Source organism: Excalfactoria chinensis, chromosome 1 (genome assembly GCF_039878825.1).
Source record: "Excalfactoria chinensis isolate bCotChi1 chromosome 1, bCotChi1.hap2, whole genome shotgun sequence".
NCBI classification, from domain to species: domain Eukaryota; kingdom Metazoa; phylum Chordata; class Aves; order Galliformes; family Phasianidae; genus Excalfactoria; species Excalfactoria chinensis.
Window position 1 is genome coordinate 182,900,999 of NC_092825.1, and position 21,708 is coordinate 182,922,706.

Genomic DNA, 21,708 nt, shown 5'->3' on the forward strand with positions numbered 1-21,708 from the left:
ACTAGGGATGGAGACCAAAGTCCATGAATAACTGGGGAAAGGTGGGACACTGAGATGCACGAGTGGAAAAACACCATTTAAATGCTTAACTAAGGACCATTTAAAAGCTTACTTTAAAGTAGCGGGATTTGTACTTGGAAACCAATAGAAACTTTACCTTTGTTTATATGAATTTGGCCCAGGAAAGATCCCTAAGATCCCCAAGCCCAGCTCACCCCTCCATGCCCACTGCCCACGTACCTCAGTGCCACATCTCCATGGCTCCTGAACACCTCTGGGGACAGTGAGCCCCCACTTCCCTGGGCAGCCTGTGGATATAATACTGTCCCCACAGTATTATTTGGTTTGATGGAGCTACGAGACTTGACATTCAATGTGAAATCCACTTCCCTCTTGTAATGAAAATAACACATCCCCTGCCAAACTTGTCTCACAGGTAGCAACATCAATTCATGATACGATGATGGTGATAAGAACCCAACTGTAGCATCTTGTCAGCTAATTCAGCTTCCTTCTTCCCTTGAAACCTGTGGCTTATCTTGCATCAAAACACCACTGGGGACAGGACCTTCCAGCCCATTCCCATCCCATTACCCCAACACAGAAAAGCCATTTCTGGATGGTGATTTCATTATACATCATTGATAGGAGATAAATTATTGAAGCAGATTCATAAAAAATGAAAGACGTTTTACACAGAGAAGGAGTCCTGACAGTAACCTAGATCTGTCACAAAAACTGATTGCCACCACATAGGAAAACCTGCCCCTCACTGGAGCGGAGAGGGGTAAATGATGAAAGATGCATGAGGCTGGAAAAAGAAAGTGACTGAAATGACAGAGTGGGAGATAAACACATCAAGGCGATGGAAACAAAAGGGAGAAGACGATGGAGGAAAGGGAGAGCGAATGGAGGTTTAATAATTCAGGTCAGGATTTCTGAAGAAACAAGGGAGCGTGCCACCTATGAATCATTGGAACACATAACAAGGAAACATTATTCACAGCATTAGCAACAGCTGTTGGTCTTGGCCATTCATCCAGACCTTCACTGGTGTAAACCAGCAACGAGGGGGTCATTCTGGGGACATCTGCACCCTCTTGAGGAAGCGGCCCATAAACCCAACAGATGCAACTCCAGCGGTTTTAGCATCTACAGCACTAAAATTGTGGTCCTCAAATCCTAATGGAATCCCCCCTCAATGGATCTGCCTGACAGCTCTCCTCTCCCACCACCTCTTTAAAAGGAAATAACCATCCAGATTAGGAGTTTTGCATCATTAATTTGTGTTAATTCCCTCGGTGCCTCCCATGATCTTCATGCGGCTTCTCAGCCATGGGGATGCTTTTCCATGGACAGCAGTGCAAGGCCCCCAAGCTGTTCATCCCGAGTCCTACAGAAAGTGAATCCCATTCTGAAACATGCTCGTGACCATTTTCCTCTTCTTCTTTTAGGGGTTTGCTGTTCGTGGCCCAGTTTTATTTCCCAGCCCCCGGGTTGCAACAAAGAGCTTTGCCTCCTGCCTCTTTCTCCCTCTGCTGCAGTTCATTCCTGATCTGGAAATATTCCCTTCCTTTCCTTGCTCTAATTTCTGATCTCCTGTGTTGTTCCTATTTTAGCCTCAGCTTTGCTCGCTTGAGGGATTCCCTCCCCTCCATCAGCCTTACACTGCTGACACAAAGCCCAGCCACAGCCGTACAGAGGTACCAAGCACACTAGGGATGAAAGCAATCCTGCAGAACTCAGGTGCACTGAATTCATCTTGCTGCTGGGAGCATAATTCCTGTTAATGACATCTATTACACTAATGCCTCAGTGTAAGTGAAAGGTGGGCAGAGAAGTGAGAAGCCCCAAACGAGGAAAAATCCTGGCTCAAATGCTTCACAGTCTAATGAGAAAAGCATGGTAGGAAATGAAGTACAATGCCCTGGATGGGCAGTACGATGGTTGGTAATGAGAGTGGGAGAGAGTTCAGTGGGGGGAACTGGGTAGGGGAAGCAAAGTGAGGTGGTTGTTACCAGGAGGAAGAGGAGGGAAGAATCAGAACAGGAGAACAGAATACATTGGGGCACAGAAACTGTTAGCATTTCTTAATAAACTATTCCTGCTTGTGGCAAAATCATCAAATCCCACAGTGGCTTGGGTTTGGAAGGGACCTCAAGGATCATCCAGCTCCAGGGTTCCTTAAAAGGCCATCCAGTCCAACTCCCCTGCAATGAACAAGGACACCTTAGCTAGATCAGGCTGCCCAGGAAATATCAGTTTCTACCATTGAGGTCTGCTTTACCATATTTAGGTAAGATTCTCAGCTGACGTTTTCCTTTGAACATCTGATCTAGAGACAAGGACTGGCTCCAAGGCATCAGGAAGCAACAGCCCCCATGGCCAGGGTCCCAGTGTCCTGGGATACCAGCAGCTCTGGGCATCTGGAGCAAATCTTCCTGCAGGCCTCTGACATCTGGCATGAACATTTTGGATGGAGCTCCTGTCTAATAACGGTGTGATCATGGTAATTAGACACAAAAAAATGTAATTACTTAATCGTGTGTAACAAGGAGCCTTCAGCTAGTAAGCGAGGCACATGCTCAGCGCTATTATTCGCAGGCATGTAATCTACTTCCCTTTGTGCTGAATATTTCATTAGTTACTATTCACATCTTCTCAGAGGTGCTTTGCTATGGTTCGGTGACTGGATTTGCTCCGATTTCTTCTTGGCTTATGAAAATCATGTCACCAGGAATATTCCTCTGTGCTTTATTCCTTTAACGAGAGGAATCTTTCCAACCTTCTTGTTGCCAAGGAGAACTCACACCACAGATCTCCGGAACTCAAGGTGTGTTTAAGTTACTTTTGGGTGGCTCCCACCATTTTGCCACCTTTGGGATTTTGGACATCACAGAGGGCCTTAGCAGTGGTACAGTATGGACAACAAACAACAGGAGAACCAAGGGTCTCTGCAGGTGAAGGAGACTGCATCTACTGTAAGTCTGGATGCCTCGTGCTATTGGCCATCTATAAGGGACAGGCTGTAGGGCTGGGGTACACCTCTCATCATGCACTGCATACATCATATGGACATAGACAGCCTCACCCAGAAAAGAAGATGGAGATATCATGGAGTCATGGAACATTATGGTTGGAAAAGACCCTTAAGATCATCAAGCCCAACCACTGATCTCCACCGTGTCCCCTAAACCACGTCCTGCAGAGCTTGCAGCCTTTGAAGGATTTGGGGGAGACCTGCTGATCCTCCCAGCTGCAGTTCCAGGGGAGTGTCTGAAACCCAGAATGATTCTCCCATGAGTTATGGACATGAATCTGAGTTCCCTGCTGCCCGTGTTAACTGGAAAGAACAGTGAAACCAGTGCCATTCCACAGCTATGAATAAAGGGAGCATCGGACCCATTTTCTTTCTCTGACTTTACTGGTTATAAATCAAGGCACAGTCATGCTAACTGCATTATACAGATCCCGGTAACTTCTCAGTATTTGAGAGACAAGAGAAATTATCATTCAGCTCTGCTCATCAGGTTTATTGTATGCCAACCAGACGATACACATTTCATGCAGACTATATGTTTGCTCCAACCGCCAACTCAGAAGAAACTGCTCAACTTCACGTGCATTGCTCCTGCACTAAGGTACTTGGTTCTTGGTCTGTAGCACCAGTGATTTTTTCAGGGGTCCTGTAAGCAGAGAAAGAGCATCATTGCAAAGCTGTCAGAGCATCTGGCTCATGTCCCACAGCAAAATGCCAGCCCCGAGACGGAATTTGCCCCATGACTATTGACTCTACAGATCACTCCCCATGCAGCCCTGCATGTTTGGTATGTTCTTAAGACGGTTGGTGATCCTGGTCCTGGTCTCTTTAAGCAGATGCTTTCAAACCCACAGATGCTCGTTACACTGAGAGGGCTGGAGCTTCTAATCCACTTCGGACCAGGATCAGGCTCACTCGTCAGCCATGAAAAATGCTTGCCAATTGATTATAACCTGCATCAAAAGAGCACCTCGCTGTAAAATTGTCTCACAAAGAAGCAGTTTGTTTCACTCTAGGTGGGTGGTGAAAGCCCTACAGAGCAGGGGAGCAGGGCTCTTGTGCTGCTCAGGAAGTACCCAGTGCCTGTTAAAACAGCAGATAAAAAAGAAAGCAGAAGTAATGCGTCCTGAACCCCACCTGAGAGCATCCCTCCTCCTCAGTGCCTCCAGAAGACACCAGGAGGTGGTGATGACACCACGGTGTAGGATCTCTGTTGGGATTAGCTCTGTTCCTGGGGTAAAATAGGAGGGATGCATCAAGGTGAGCATCAAGTTTCAGTTATGCTACACATGCTATGGGTAAACTACAACAAGTAAACATGAGGTGGAGCAAAAGAAGACGGCTCTGGATTTGGGGCAGATGCTGTCAGAAGTTTTGGATGGGTGTTGAAGGGAAGGATGGGTTGTATTGGAAAGAGTGGAGGGAGTGTAGAGGGAGAGACAGAGAAAAAAAAGACTGTGGGAAATAGGGAAATCTGTGTTTGCTGGAAAAGAGGATCTTCAGGGCTGAGGAGAGATGGGATGGATGGGGAGGGGTCTGTGAAGCTGAAGAAAGCAAATGGAGAAGCAGCAGAAACATGTTCAGCTTTAAGATGGTTGCTTGGCATGGTGGTTACGTTAAAGGATTATGGAGTTAACCTGAGTTCCCCACCCTGACCTCGGGTTTGTATAGGGAGCAACCCCAGTCCAGAGCTTAAAGCAGGGAAGGATTGGATGACACCAGGGCCAAGAGAACAGTGATCATCTCCTTGGCCAACAAGACCTGCAACCCAGATGTGAGACCAACGTGCCCATGTGAGCTCATGGGACTGCACAGCGTGGAGAGCTCCTGCAGGGCAGCTCTCACTCCAGTACTCACCCTCATCCTGCCCTTCATGCTTACACTGCAGAGACTTCTGTTGCCAGATGCTGTTGGCAGAGGCCAGCAATGCCTTTTCCCAGCGTAACCAGTAGGCACTGTTTGGAGGCAGCTTGTGTAGGAATGTTCTTACCAAGTCCTTCCAGCCTACAGGTTCCCATAACTGGGAATTAGGTGAGCCCAGCACCCTAGGGGAAGGGATTAGGGAAAAAAGGAGGGCAACTCATTGTAAAGCTGTCCAAAGCCTGCATATCCTCTCCAGCAGTCAACATGTCCAAAGGGCAGACCCAAGGCTGTCAGCAGCTGTTCCAGGTTCCCAGAAACAAAGCAGGTATCCACATCTAGTCAGTGACAGTCAATGATGGCCCAATGAGGCCAGAGCTCAGGTCTTCCTGTGCCCGTGCTCATATGATGCTCCAGGATGCAGCAGATCAGTGCCAGATTAATCCCAAACTCTTCTCTTTGCTTCGTGTTCAACCCTGCCCGAGTTATCTGAGGAATTCACGCTTCTCAGAGGCAGCCAGGAAAGCTGTTGCATGCCGTGCATGTCTGCAGGACGGCTTCTGCTCCATGGCAATCTCTTGGCTTATTTCCATTGAGTTTGTGCATCCTTCAGCCACGTAACTGGAGGAGAAAGAGGCTGTGCCCCATCCCCAGCCCCCGCCTTCTTCTTTGTTTGCATTGAATGCATATAATAGTATGATTGCAAAGCTCATTCAGAACCTGCTTTAAACTGGAAGGAATGTAAAAGGGGGAGGAAATTACATTAATTTCCCTAGGAATTGGCACACAGAGACAACACAGCACTGCACAGCCTCTTGCCAGGAGGAGAGAATCCAGCCCTGGATACCAGTGTTGGGAAAAGCACGGTGGGAGGATGCAAACTGGTGGGTTGAAAAGAAGCTTGATAATGAAATACAACAAATCCTAGCACACAAGCAGCAACATTTACAACTGATCTTTGATTTAACCAAGTGAGAGAGTGGTCTGAAGACCCTTACACCAATGAGGGCCGTCTGTGGCAAACTGGTGAAATCCATTTGTGTAGGAGAGGTTAATTATGTGATGTGACTGGGTCAGAAATGGACATGGATAGGAGATGACACTGTTATTCAGGTTACAGCCAAGAGACAGAGATGAAGAAAGAGCACAAGAAATCCAGCAGAGGTTGGTTTCCCAGGGGCAGTACCGATGTCTGGAGAGCTGTTTCTCATCCCACAAAGGACTGTTGCTCTTTTGACTTGAGATCCAAACCAGCTTCCAATGATGGTGACCCCAGCAGTTATCCTGTTGGTCACAGATGTGGAAGATCTGCTCCTGGCTCATCCCTGTTTCTCCCTAGATTTGAGACTCTGCGTTTCGGTAACCTCATATCAAAACAGGGATGGAGATGATGTTAACCCCCATCTGAAAAATTACTTTAACTCAAAGCATTTCAACTATTTGATAGCTGCAATGAGCCCATACAGAATCACTGAACGCTTAAAGTAGGAAATGACCAGAAAGGTCATCTGATCCAACAGAGCCATCTCCATGCACATGGAAAATTAGAAGTTGCCTTCAAGAGCAAGTAGAAGAGATCCTCTACTGGTGTCCCAGGAACAGCAGCACAGCTCCAGGCACATACATGTCTATGAAGTCTGATGTCAAAGGGATATTTTCTGCAAAGAACTAAGAGAAATCGGTCTCTTCTTTCCCGGATAACTGACTTTCTATTTAGGGCCTTTGTCCAATAGAACAGCATTCATGGTGCCTGGAAGATAAGAATAAATCAGCTCCTTGCCAAACGTTTTGACAGTGAGGTTAGAGAATGTGGAAAATCACTTCTTCTGAATGCTTTATTACACTTTGTGCAACAAAGTTTGCTTTCTGTGATAAAAGAGACAGAAATAAGTCTTTGTCCTGGGAAGCAGCCATAGCATTGTACTCGATAATGGTTTCAGCTACATTCCTTGGAAAGGGCCACAGCATCAGGTAGTGAGAGATGAAGCTCTAAGTCAAAGCAAGCAAATGAACAATTTCAGCATGGATCCAGATCTAACCTAGAAGATTGCTCCAGAACTTGGCCCCCTTCTGCAGTCAAAAGTAGGAGCCTGGAGGCAGAGGAGGCACTATGAAAGTACAGCAGTAGTGTGCAGACATGGGAGGCTCTGCCAAGAACAAGCGATCCTCTTTCTTTCTGTGCCTGTTCTGTATCTATCCCAAAATCCCCAGGGCTTGGGGAAGTCAAGCACAAAACAGCTGCAGGTCTCACTTGTCCTCAATGAAATTTCCAGGCTTCAATTGTGCTCCTGCTGTACTCACAGGCTGAAGGGAACATGGATCCAGCACTGGCCTGGGAGGGAAGGAGCTGATGTTCAAGGCATCTTCTGGTCTTCAAGAAGCCTCCTGTGCATCCATCTCTGAAACGTCTGCTGCTGCTCAGCCAGCTTCTCTTTCTTCCCCTGAGAGCTATATCTGCTTGGCTTTCCACTTCTGCTCACTGCTTTGTGTATCGTGCTGGGAAACGTTTCCTTTCGCATCAACTTCTGATCTACAGAAAAAAAATGTATTTGCTTAACATCAGCTTCTTCTGCTCTGAGCTTCTCCCTTGTCTTCCGAGGCTGTTGCATTTGTTGTGTCACCTGCCAGCCCAGGACATCTCTGCACAGCGCTGAAGAAAAGCCAAACTCTTATCAGATGCACCAAAACTGAAAAGGACAGGAAGTAAAGGTGCCCTGAACACAATGGGCTCCCAAATAGACAACAGAACTTGTCAGTGTGTCTGTAAAATAATAACAATTAAATAAAAAGGTACCACAGCGGAAAAAGATGAGCAGAGCCATCCCAAAAGACTACAGATAGAGCTGCGGTAACAGGATTAACTGCTGAACTGGGCACAAGGACAGACAAAATGAACGGCAGACACAGCTACTGAAGCCACACCAAGAAATGAGGAAGGGCAGCCGGTTGGTGAGGTATTGTTTATTCCAAGCAGAGCACGTTACTGCACAGTACAGCAAAGAAAAAGGCTTACAGAGCAAAAGAGATGAGACCAAACATGAGACAGCAATAACTTGGGAAGGATGGAAGGAGAAGGTTCCTGGTGATGCTGGGTATTTAGGAAGCCCTGGAGGAAATAGGATCTGGAAGTGGGAGAGAGCAAAGGGTTGGGGAAGCTGTTGTAGGACAGACAGTGAAAAGATGTAGGGAAAATAGAATCATAGAATCATTAAGGTTGGAAAAGACCTCTAAAGTCATCAGTTCCAATCATTAATCCAGCACTGCTATCCACCACCAAACCATGCCCCCAAGCCCCACATCTACATCTTATAAACACCTCCAAGGATGGAGACTTCACTACTTCCCTTGGGCTGCCCGTTCCAGAGCTTCGAAGGACCACAGGATTGGACGCCCACTGCCCCAAAGCACTAATCCTTTAAAGGTGACTGCTGGTTGTGTCACAGCTGACAGATCTTTTGGAACACAACAAGGTGGCCACAGCCAGATTGGTCCTCAGTTGGGTAATAAATCCTGAGCCAGGCTCGGGAGCAGGTAAGACCCACAACCAGGGACTGCTTTCAGGATAGATTATCTTGTCCATTGGGTACTGGCACCATCAAGCGCTCTTGGGTGCTGCTTGGTTAACTGGGACAGGCCTGCCTGCCTCTGTGTGATGAGCTCCTCTCTACCATGTCCCATGGAGGATGGGGCCCAGACCCCAGAGCTAGGAAAGGCACATAGGTCTCTGACTCCCAAAGAAATATGGGCAGAGCTGGTTTTTCAAAGGGGTTTGGGACTGCAGCATGACTCAGGTTAGGGGAGGGAAGGAGGTGGGCTGATGGCAATAAGAGGAGTTTGGAAATGTTTCCCTTTTTCCATCTCTCACTCAATAAACTGTTGACATTAAGGGAATGGTTATGATGCCTCTGTGCTCTCACACACCCCTGAGGTCTGCCACTGCTCCTCATCCATCCTTTTTTTGGCAGCTGGTCCTTGCTGTTGGTTTCTGTGGAGCAGACGTCCTGCAGGGAGAACTGGCATTTTAGTGAGCATGAAGATGCCTTCCATCTATTAAAGGGATTCCTTTTTATCTTTGGGCTCACATCTCCTCCACGTGACAGCCCTTATTATTAAGGAGCTGTTTCCAGGGTATCCTGCAACAGAAAATAACATTGGTCACAAGCAATCTCCCCACTCCACAGAAAATGTCCAGGCTCAGAGCTGTGTGGGAGCAGACCCAGCCACATCAGTGGAATCACTGACCCACCCAGAAAGCTCACATGAATAAGGGCAAGTGGAAGTAGGCTGTTAAAACCCCAGTGGGATTAAACTTACCAAGAGAGCTGAAGTCGGTGTCTGCACATCACCATATTTTGCAACAATGCAGAAAATCTTTAAGCTGTTCTTAGAGCTGAACACGGTCATGTCTTCACAGTCATACCAAGGAATTCCTTTCTTTACTTCTCCTCTTCTTCATTCCATGTCAGTGTGCTGTTGGGGTTGGTGGTTACTCCCTGGCTGCCCAGAGGTACCAGCTGTGGCAGAGACATCTTCCTAAAAGGTCGCTGCAGTGGCACAGCTCTAAAAAAACCCGAAATCCAAAGGATACTGAGAAACAAGAGGCTGTGTTGGTGTAAGGGCTGACACATCAGCAGATGAAACATCCCTACTCATCCTTTGACCTCGGTCAAATTTTTAGTAACTCATTCCCAGCACTTTGTAGTGATACCAACACTACAACCTTACAACAGCCTTTGCAGACTGGTGGGCAGTGCCAGTCACTAACGACCTGGCAAAGATTAATGAGTTAGATGGCAGCGGTGAATGCAGACAGGGACGACTGAAGAACAGGGATCCTAGGTCTCCGTGCCCATCATCATCCCTATCAGTCCTTGTCTCCTAGCAAAGCATCCTGCCCTCCAGGTGCAGGCTTGGTGATGACGAGCAAGTTCAAAGAGCAACGGGGCAGGGAGGGCAGGTTTTACAGTGGGTGGCTGGGTGGGACCAGGTGGATCGCGTATCCACGCTCTACCTTTGCATCTCGGTGGAAACATTTTGGCCAACATAGGCATTCACAGACAAGCCCCATCAATGACCGGCCTTTAAATGTGAACATTTTCTCCAATTCCAGCTATGGTAGGATGAAATGGTGAATCTCAGGACCTACAGCTTGACTGAAATGCTCCAGAACTCATGTAGATGAGAATGATAGATGAGCGGATGAAGCAGGTGGAGAAGGGAGAGGGAAGGCATATTGATGCAGCACGACATCAGAAAACAGCATGTAGTCACAGGTAGAATGGAGCCAGAAAGTGGCTTGTAAACCAGAGAGAGATGGAAAATAGCACCCAGAAACAGAAATATGGTTAAGAATTGGTGCTCCATGGAAGACAGCAGTGCAATGCTGGAGGAGAGATTTCAAGAGACAGCCCCAAAGCAGAGAATTATTCCCAGGTGAGTGGGGATGTTATTGGAATATCCACTGAAAGAGAAAACATGGCTGAAAATAAAAACTGCAGGTAGGAGTTTACAGGTAAGGGGAAAAAAAAATAGATGAATCTAAGAGCAGACTTCACCATTTGAAACCGAGCTGCACCCTCAGTCCTGTTTTCCTCTCAGTCAACACTTTATCCATACAGTCAGCCATGCCATTTGCACATCCATCAGCACTTTGCATTTCCGCAGAGGCTGCCAAGTGCCTGACCAGAGGTGGCTAGGCTTGTCATATGCTGAAAGGGCTCAACCCAAGCATTTCCCATCACTTTCCAGCAAGAACTTACAGCCTTTCAGCCCCTTGTGGGTCTTTCAGGTGGTCTGGGGCACTAGCAAAAGCTGTAGGCAGTTGGGAAAAGGCAAGTCATTAAATCCCACACGGCCACAGCATCTTCCCCTCCCTCCAGCTCTTGGTGGTTTCTGCTCCCTGATGCGATGCAACGCGGAACAAGCCTGCATGTATGGCACTCACCAAACAAACCCTCAGCTCGACACGCCATGGGTACAGAGAAAATGAAAGCAAACTACCTGCTCCGTCCACACGACTTCACTGTCCATCTTCACCCTTGTAAACGCTTAGCTCTCGGGTCAGGCTAGGCTGAGGGTAGCAGCCCTCTAAAGGGAGCCAGGCTGCAACAGCTCAGTTGTCCCTATGGCAGGCATGGAAGTGGAGGCTCTAGCAACACAAATCTGATTATGGTTGGAAGGGTATTTCACTTAACTGTGCTTCTTATCGAGAAAACAAGATCAAGGAGGTGGTATTTGTCTTTAGCATTTATTTATCATTGGAAAAAAAAACCCTTTGAGCAAGCAAAGATCACAAGCACGTCACAATCAATTGGCTATACATTAATTTGTGTGTGTGTGTGTGTGTGTGTGTGTGTCATTCTCATACGAACAGCAAGAATGAAAAAGCACCACGAGGAGGTGTGCTTCACACGTTACAAGAGACAATCTGTGATATGCAACCAAACCCAGGCCACAAAATATTAATTAGACACTTCCTATCTGCCTCCAAGAGGCAAGAGTTTGTGGAATTCATGGGAGCCATGTTTTCTCAGCAGACGCGTTGCAAATGAAGAAGCAGGTGATCGGTGTGCAAAGCAGTCAGAAAACAGGAGCTCAGTTAAGCAATTAGCACCATTTTGCAGAAAGGAGTAACAGTACAATACAGTGAAAATGAGGAAGCAAGCAACCGACAGCATAGGAACTTTCACAGGGTAGAAAGCAAGACATTGGGTTCTTTGTCTTTTTACAAGGAAAGCAAAACATATTACAAGTTAGCGGTGAAACAGAATCAGCATCGTGGTAGCTGGAAACACAGAACAGCAGAGCACTCTTTCCCAATGGGATTGACAAGCTCAGAGTCCAAAGTGAACTTGAAACGGCCGAGATTTGGTCTCGCTTCTGATAAACCTGAGTGGTTCGGATGGGTGCGAAGTCAGCGGAAGGTTGAGCAATGTGGGATTTCAGCCTGAGGCCTGACTGCTGCTGTTCCTGGCATCAAACATACAGCTAAACTCTGTGCTCAGATGTGTGCTGAAGACCTGGGAACAACAGCCAGAATTTATAGCTCCACTTTGTGGCTATGGGAGATGGAGGCCCCGAGAGTCTCTCAGTTTAATTCTGCAAAAATGGAAGCCTTCCAATGGTCGTCCAAAGCACATGGATCAATGGCTCTTGGAAGGTGTCTCCACTGCAGGAGCTCTGGCTGGCTAACCCTTCACATCTAGCTTTGTAGTTGGATGCCACCCAAACCATCATGTATTAAGGAAGCGTGAAGCCATATTCTGACCACTCGCTGTGCATATTTAATGCAAACACCATGATGGATGGTGTTCATTGTGAAGAAGTAATCCTGAAGACCTGGATATCAAGCAGTTGATCCAGACCGTGGATATGTTTGCAGTAGGTGGTCTGAGCATGGCTCTTACTGACATTCCTTTGGGCAAAATTTGGTCCCTGTTGAATCAAGGGGTAAGTTCCCACTGAATTCAAATCAAAGTGGTGGTAACTGCACTATTTCTTCCAGTGTGACACTCAGGGACAAAAAATGGTTTTTCATGGTCTTTTCTTATGGCGTGGTGGGCTATTGATAACTGTCTACATGCCTCCCTGACATTTTCTGCCTGCTGTGACACGTCATCTTCACAGCTGCTGCTACATCCTGAGACAAGAATGGACTTTACTGTAGAGTGTGATGATGGCTGGAGCATCTAAATGCCAGGAAACCACACAGAGTCCAGGAAGCTCGGGCTCCTCTGGCCAGCTGTCCCTCATGTGCCGGGGTGGGAAGGGCTGGGGAAAGCATTCCCCTCTGCAAGCTCAATGCAAGCCTTTTGCTGAGCTGCTCTGCAGGCAGAGCTGAGCTTTGCACTCCAGCAGTGCTGTGGGGGATTCTGAGCATTCAGAAAAGCAATGGCCGCTATGGACAGGTCAGCGTCTCCATGGAGCATGCACATCAAAAATGCATTACATTCGCAAAGATTTCCACAGTTTTACTTCCTGGAGGATTTCCCTGGTTTCCTCCTAAATATCGGAGGCTTAAATATATATTTTTCTATATATGAATATATATTTTCCACATACACAACCTGACTAGCTCATAGCACACAGTTCTAACACAGCTAAGCTTGGAAATACACCACTGAATTCAGAACACTACACTTACTTATACTCAAAGCTTCAGGCTGTTAGCGCAAGGCAAACAGGACACATCACACAATACACTGAACTTGGCATTTATTCATTACTAAGGCCAGCAAATGTCACTATCTGTATACCACAGAGCTTACCTCCTCCTTGGAAACTTTCTCTCAGCCTCGTAGCCCATCACTCACACGCGCTTCCAAAAGATCCAATTCTAATGGGGTGAGATTCCAAAACTGAGACTCTTTACCCTCTCAGCCCATTTCTTTTCCTATTGGATAGTTTCACATCTCTAAGATATCCCAGCAGCAAGACTTTCCTCATTCCAACATCTCTACTGCAACGCAATTCTGAAATTCCTCTTCTATCACCGCCCTGCCCCACTTCCCATCCCTCTCTATTTGTTCTTCCCAATTGTCTGCTCTCTGAGAGTTTCTGCATACTAGGATGGAAATGTAGAACTGCAAAAACAAAGAATGACCGTGCATCTCGACTTGCACCCTCTCTGTGCAGTTGCCGCGAGAGAGTTTCACAGCTCAGTTTGATCAGATCAGAGTTAATCCCGATACAACTGCGACCAAATCCAAGAGTTACGCGTGCAGATTTGGATTGGGACCACACCTCATCTGGCTCCCAATGGCTCCACGACCCAAATCCTGGATTGTGCTATGCCAGTCTGGCCCACCAGCATGCAGAAATCTGCCCGATCTCCTCAACATGTGAGTGCTGGCTTACTTCATACTAACAAATGGTCCCACTCTGCATGCAGCTTCCAGACTAGCCTTGCTGGGAACAGTAAATAGCACTAAAAACCTGAGATCCTGCTTGAAGGGACTCTGAGGATCCCAGTAACTGGTTTATGGTCCTGGTAGGTTGCTTGCAAGCCAACATGAGCTCCAACAGCCAGAGTCAAAATAACAGAGTCTGTTGGCTCCAGCCAACCTTGTAGAGTCATTCCTTTCTACCCTTTGGAAAGCCACATCTGCAAACAACACCTTGTTCTGGACTCTAGCTCTGCCTACTGGCACTCTAGAAGTAAAGGAAACAGACCAAGATTCAAAACAAACCAGAGACAATCAAAAAGATGCACATCCTAAGCTAAACAATCGGGAAGAACTGCCTGCAGGTAACCTGGTCTGACCAGCCACACACTTGGGAAGTCTCCAACTGACCTCCATGCCTTCCCTCACTCCTATCTTATATCAAGGCCTTCAAGTGGTTCTGATAAGCGAAGCTGCCCTGATGCAACATCTATCACAGCTATGCCAGGGGATAGTTTGGCCCTTTATTTGCAATGGGATCTCCTTCCCCGTTGCTGGAGCAAAACTCCAACTGGTGTCAGCAGGAGAAATGGCTCTTGGCCATGTCACCAATTCTAATGGACTGATGGCAAATCCAAAGCACTGCATATGAACTTTGGTCCTCTCCATGTTCAAAGGCCTGCTGACACCAGTGGGAGATGACCCCAAAAAGGGCCCTGTGGGATGAGAGCACAGCCCCTTGGCAGCACGATGGGCACTGAAGGACCAAGGACAGGGACAGGCTGTTGCACACAATGGCGGCTGACCCATAACCTCCCTCTCCTACAATCCTCATGCACTCCCACATCCCTCCTGCGCTCATCCTCACTCTGTGCAGAGCCGTGTTGTGCAGGCAAAGCAGAACAACCTGACCTCAGAAACAAGGATTCGCTAATCCTCCTTGGAAATAAAACAGAAAAGCTTCTAATACAGTCAGAACAAAAAGCAGATTAGAAGCCTCTAATTAATTTTGTGGCCTTTATTTAATCAAAGGAAAAAAGAAAAAGAAAAAGAAAAAAAGAATAGGAAAGGAAGAAGGAAAAGAAAAAAGAGAAAGAAAGGAAAGTGCAGTGACATTTACTCTTTTGCCTCAGCCAGTTTATTGTTCATCTCTTTACTTTTCTCCTTGTCCTCTGGCTTTGTTGTGTTGGAGGTCTCGGCGCTCTTTTTCTTGGCAGCCCGTCCAGATGCAATCTGCTTGTCTTTGGCCTTTTTCAGGGGTTTATGGCTTGTTGTGGTCTTTTTTGGTTTGGAAGGCTTTACGCTAGGCTTTTCCACCTGCAGGGAGGGTGACATGCCAAACAACACAGAGACAGAGAGAGAGGGAGAGAAAGACACAGGGACAGGTGGAAAATAGGATTTAGATGGGAGCCATAGTGAATGTTGTTTATCTATTCAGCTATGCCCTGCCATGAAGGGAGGGGATCAGCTCTCTGACTTCAGGAGGGATTTGTAAGCCCAAAATGGGCTGTTTGTCTGGGTTGAAAGCCAAAAAACAGTGCTCAGAACAAAGAGGCAGGTACAAACCCAAGTTACCTGGGGATAGTTGGGGTGCGGGACACTGAGTGGCGTCTGAGCGAAGTCTACAGCAGTGTCCTGCATCCACCTGTTTCTACAGCCCCAAAATCAGGGGAGATTACTTCAAAAAGAAGAAGGAGCAGAAGTTTTAAGCTCTTCCACGCTGGCCTTGCTGTCCCACCAAGACCTCACAAATCCAAGCAGTTACAAACTGCGCGAAGGAAAATGATCCCAGGCTAAAAACTGAATCCATTTACAGGCAAACCCTCTGCTACTTGCAGAAAACAGAGGCTGGGTGAGATTTCAGCCCAAGCCCTCCTTGACCTTCCATCTAACCAAAGCAAAAAGGGCTTAATGCCAGGATCCGTGAAGCTCTCTGTGTTAACTGCAGATGAAGATCTGGCTCTCACCAGGTTGTTCCTGGGATAAAGTGTAACATGATGTGTCAACAGCTTTAAACGGAAAAAGAGAAAGCCATCTAGATTAATGACCTGGAAAATAACAACGCCAAATACAGCTCATATGGATTCTACCCTCACTTTCATACAGTTCTGATTCCGAAGTACATCAGCTGGCCTTAGACCCCAACTACAGAACTAGCCGACCTTTAATGTCCCTTCCAACCTAAACCATTCTCAGCCAGCCCCGAGGATGCACCCATTAGACAGAAATAGAGATGCCACATATGAGGAACGAACACAAGCGGTGCTCAGCCCAACCTTACTGTGTTGGACATGTCCTACCAGGAGCAGGGGTGGTCCTGGGGCCCCTCTGATGTGTTCCTCACCTTTGGAGGTTCTTTGTAAGGTTCACTGTAGAGAGTGCGTATCCTTCTGCGCTCCAGGAATTTGTTATCAGCTGGAGCAGGCTTACTGGTTTCCCCCTTGAACTGAGCGCTGTAACTGGTTTCATGGGTCATTTTCTCCTCTGGAGGCTTGTACTGAGCCTTTGCTTTTATAGCTTTCACGGGCTTGACGTCTATCCAAGGTCTGAACTCGTTTCTGAAGATTGAGAAAGAAAACGTTTCATGAGTCAATGCAAGGGAGGAGCAGTGGTGGTGTGGGAACACAACCTGCTGCTCAGCAAGGTCTAATGGAAGGGGTTTTGCCCTTACAGTTTTCACTACATTAGGCAAAATCCAAATGAAATTTGATAAGTTGAAATCAGCCAGTCCCAGGCCCTGCACAACCCACGGCTACTTCTGTTTGAAACCACGGATGCTCCTTTGGCTGTACAGCGTCACCTCCTCACTGAAGCTACCTGCAAACAGCTCCCAACCCTCCCAGGGTGAAAATAACTATTTAGACAAAAACATTAAAACCCGTGTTCTGCTCCACGCTGCCAGCAGCTCAACACTGGACTCAAGAGTCTCAACCTTCCCCAGAAGCAAGGTGGAAGAGTGAGGAGACAAAACTTCCTGCAGCTTACCCCATACCCAGGACTGCAAGTACCAAACTGCATCACATCTACACTTCACCAAATTATGGTCAACAACTTTTGTCAGCCCTATAAGGGAGTAATAGAAGATGGAGCTGTCTCTGATGCAAACTCAAGCAGATGAGGTAATGCAGCGTTTATAACGCATTGTGAGCTATGGCCTCTTCCTTATTAGCTGAAGGGGAATCCCAGAGTTACTGAAAAAAATTAGTCCTTCATTTCCTTTGGACGGAGCTGCAGCTTTCTGAAAACAAAACTAAACAAAAACAAAAACACATTTCAAAGGTCTTTCAAATCTGCTGGACGAATTCTGATCCCCACCTTTCTCTTGCATTTTCCCAGCAGAGCACCACCATCTTTGTGGTTTTGAAGCAAACCATTTCATTTTGTCTCTAAAAGCTGCCATTCATCAGAGAATGGAGATGGAGAAGCCCCAGTGTGCTGCTGCCTTAGATTGTGCAATGACACCGAATCATCACAGAAATCATAGAACCATACAATGGCCTGGGTTGAAAAGGACCACAACGATCATCTTGTTTCAACCCCCTGCTATAAAGCAGGGTCACCAACCATCAGACCAGGCTGCCCAGAGCCACATCCAGCCCAGGCATGGTCCCTTTAGATCCTGAAGACTCCAGCACAAGCTCCAAGAGTTATTCCAAAAGCAGTGGCAGAAGCCCTCTGCAAAGGAGTGATTTTTTCCTTGGAGAACAAAGCTTTGTTCTTAACGTTGTGACCTCTGAGGCAAGGGTGGGGGGGTGTTGCAGACACCATCCCTTCCATTTAGCTGCCCCATAGGATGCATCACCAAGCCCCATCTCAGGGTACTGCATCCCTGCCAGTCAGTCCTTCCCGTAACAGCTTTGAGCATCTTAATCAGCTTCGACAAAATCTGACAAACGGTCCCGAAGATGCTCAGCTTTTACTTTTATTAAAGTCGGCAGCTGGACTGAGGCCAAAGGCTCAGGAAAAGCTTCAATACACGCACATTCCTCCTTCAATTAATGGAATGCCTGCATTGAGGTCTCACCACATCTGCAGGATGACTACATCCTTGTATTTAACACAGACACAAAGTCTGCAGAGTCCGGAGAGCCCTTCCTATGCCAGAGGTGGGAGATTGCCTTAGTATGACCTGCATGGCTCCTTGGGCTCATTTAGACAGTTATATTGATGAACCAAATTCCATGTCCATCTCTCCACCCTTCCTTAGAGTTGATTCCAGATACATCTATTTTTTTCCCCCAATTTCTTTGTATCTCTCCCCAGTCTGTTACTGCTGAGCCCTTCTTGAGCTTGGATAATAGTACCACAGGGCCACAGACACTGCCTGCGTGAAGGATGCTATTCGTCATGGAATTGTGTTGCACTGAACAGAAACACATGAATGGGCTCATCTGTGTCCCCACGGCTGCCATTCACCAAATGTCACCCATTCATCTACAGATATCCCTCTGCAGCCCATTGTTAAAATACCTCTTCCAAACAAAGGCTTGATTAAAAAAGGATAGGAAACATCTTTAAAGAGCTGGATTAAAGATGTGGTTTTACTGATAAAGTCCAGCTGCAGCTCCTAAAGAAGACAGTAAGCTTCTTCCTAAGGCCCACTTTTGGTCTATAAGTAGATTACATTTTCAATTGCTTTTAAAGGAAACAAAATCATACAACATTTATCCACGTTGAAGTCTGTCTGTCACTCAGATCCCTTCCCAGAAACTCCTGAACACATTCTATCTTTTCAATTGTATTTGCAGCAGAAAGCCCAAAGGTGAAAATGACAATACACTGCATTACAATGAACAGAAGGAACGTCCAAATGGTGCTCTTCAGCTGAGGGAATGCCAGGCAAAATTCATTTTCCTACCCACTCTCAGGCCACAGATAGGTGGTCAACCAACCCACGCATAGCAACAAGCCAACCAGTAAACCTGAGCTATCGCTTACTGCATCCAACAAATGGATAAGAGACAAAGGATGGAGGCAGCAGTTCCATGCACACAAGGGCTGGACCCCAAAGGTGGAAGACAAGCCAGGGTTTATTCATTCTGCTGCTCACAGAAAGCTTGGAAGCAGCGTGACCGTGTTTGTTGCCATAGCGTCTGGTATCCTCATTATGCACAGCATTATGCAAACACACAGAAAGAAACGGATGCTCCCGGAAAGCCCAAGTTCTCTATAGACAAGACAGACACATGGGGTGGGAAAATGGGCTGCCAAAATGCTAAAGCAAGAGCTCAAGCGTAGAGCTGAGATGTGATGTCTTCAGAGCTACAACCAATCTTACTACTGCCAATCAACCAATCACAGAACCACAGAATACCCCGAGTCAGAAGGGACCCACAGGGATCACGGAGCCCAACCCCTGTCCCACACAGCACCCCCAGCCCCCACCCTATGGCTGACAGCAGTGTTCCAATGCTCGCTGAGCTCTGGCGGATCAGGGCTGTGCCTGCTGCTCTACAGGCCTGGTGTCTCCCCATCACATGTCCACAGGGTCTGACGTGGTCCCATGTGGTCCCTCCCCCAGGACTATTCAACATCCCTATTATGCACAGGGTGCCAAAAAGTTGCAAATTCCAGCTGCAATCCTCAAGGAGGACTGAAAACATCATTCTTCCCTGTTTTGAGAATCATAGAATCACAATGGTTGGAAAAGCCCTCCCAGAGACCCAGCCCCAGCCCACCCCCACCATGCCCACTGCCCACATCCCTCAGTGCCACATCCCCATGGGTCTGAACACCCCCAGGGATGGTGCCCCCCACTCCCTGGGCAGCTGTGCCAGCATATCACCACACCTTCTGAGAACAGATTTTCCCTCATATCCAACCTGACCCTTCCCTGGAGTTACTTATGGCCATTACTTCTCATCCTCTCTCTGGTGACCTATTGGTTCTAGTGTCATCACTCCTAGAAGAGTCTAAAGGAGCACAGAGCTCAGGCTTAAAGTTCACTTACACCCTAAGAAAAGCCCTTTGTTCACACTGTATGGTGAGACACGAGTATGGGCTGGTGTCAGTATGGCCATACCCAACACACCCAGTTCTGCTTTCTTTATCTTTGTTGCTCCTCATTTTGCTGAGGAAGGTTTGAAGCATCGCTATCTCTGCACAGCACGAAGGGGTTGAGCTGAAACAGCAGCAAACTCTGGGTCTCCTGATTTTCTGCCCAGCTCTGGGCCTTGTAAAGAATAATCAGAATCAATCAGGAACTCAGTGCTGACCTCAAATGGAAATCGAAATTAAACTCATCAGTAAAAAGAAAGATGAGACATTAGATGACCTCTTGCAAACCAAATGCGACAGGAAAAACTCCAGCAAGGATAATGGGAGTTTAACCATCTCAGGACAGGAAGGCAACCTTGCAAATCAATGGGTGCAGATCATCTTAGGGGATGACAGCAGCTGGGGAGGTGACTGGGGGCTTCCAGCAAAAGGAGGATGGGAGGGGAAACAGGGTCAGCTTCAACCACTTCAAAAAGGACTTTAAGAAGAGGTTCCATTTGCTCCAAATCAGCCCACAATGCCAAACGAATTCTGCTGATGGCAGTTTTATTGGTGCTGACCCAACCCGATTCCCTCCTCCCAGTGTGCAAGTACGAAACAGCCAATGGCACAAGCCAAGGAGGTGGGGAACTTCCCCAAGGGGAGATCTCCAGCTTAATCTGGAAAATGGCAGCTCATCCCCAGATGGAAAACAGTCCAATTTTCCACTGAGAAACAAAACTCCTTTACAAAAGGCTCAATTCACTCTAAAATCAAATGTTAACTTTCTTTTTCAGTCTCTTTAGTTCTCTTCCATTCCTTTTGTTTGGCTCATTCTGATCACGGCGATGTGAAATGGCAATGGATACCACTTTGAAAGTAAAGTGCTTTAGAAGGAATACTTCAGAACGTCACATTTCTCTTTAAGATTCCTTTAAATTTAAAAAGAAATAAGTGAAAAAAACATACATTTTGGCCAAATTAAGTACTGAATTATTCTGGGATTTTCTATCTTGCCTTTCTCAAATTATCTCTCCCAAGAGATTTCCAGCTCCCTTCCTTCCTTTCTTTTAACATGGGAAAAGAATATCCATTGGAGTGAAGCAGTGGGAAACCTACAAACAAGGACAATGCCTGGTCAGCCTTTGGAACACACAGCTAAAGAATGTCGCCAAAGCGCAGCAGATGGTGAGGTTTAATTAAGTCCTGCCTGCATAGATGGACATCGAGAATATTTAGTGTTATCAAAGGAAATTTCAGCAACACGTTCATACAATCATGGGACCATCAAGGTTGGAAATGTCCTCCAAGATCCCCAAGCCCAACCCCAGTCTGACCCCACCGTGCCCACTGACCATGTCCCTCAGTGCACCAAGTCTGCAGCTCTTATGTGTGTGCTTAAAGACAGCTTTATCCTCTAATGCCCACGCTATTATTTTGTACACAATAATTCACTGTAAAGCTGCGCTGGGAGATGTGAATGGTGCCACGAAGCTCCTGGTGCCCAAGGAGGGGTGAAAATCCATATATCCCTGGGTAAGCCTTGTCACACACAGCACTGGTATAGAAGAGAGGGATGTGCTGAGCCTCCAACAACTTCAACGCTGGCTGAAGCAGGCTGTGAGCAAGACATGATTAATGAAAGGGATGAAGTCAAGTCTTCTGGCAGAACAGAACCATGCTGCAATCCATTTATGAAAGCTGCTTGAATCAGCAGCCTACAAATCATGGATGTTGCACTGCTCGAGGGCCACATAGCATGGTTTTCCAAGGATGCAGAATTATTGCTCATGTTCAAAATGTCCCAAATATATGACTGAAGGGGACAGTGAACATTGCAAAGGGCCAAGAAGCTAAAAGAGTCACAGAGCTGCTGAAGACCAACCCAAATGCTAACAGCCTTGGCATTGCTCATGCCTTAGGATAGAGATGTCCAAGAGAGCTGATGAC

At 47.0% G+C, this 21,708-nt stretch overlaps 1 protein-coding gene across 3 annotated transcripts in view; it reads right to left on the minus strand.

The window, feature by feature from the left end:
• Positions 1-3,512: 3,512 nt before the first annotated feature.
• The window catches only part of MAP6 (microtubule associated protein 6), a 34,371-nt gene continuing 16,175 nt past the window's right edge, over positions 3,513-21,708 (minus strand). The window contains exons 2-5 of one of the 3 annotated variants that reach the window (XR_011902649.1): positions 16,127-16,340; positions 14,903-15,099; positions 9,215-9,460; positions 3,694-9,033 (exon numbers count right to left, since the gene is read on the minus strand). Coding sequence is in view for 2 of the 3 variants with exons in the window: in XM_072327044.1 (XP_072183145.1) it covers positions 9,337-9,460; positions 14,903-15,099; positions 16,127-16,340 (535 nt within the window). In the remaining variant the exon portion in view is untranslated. The other 2 variants (XM_072327045.1, XM_072327044.1) reach the window with 2 other exon arrangements.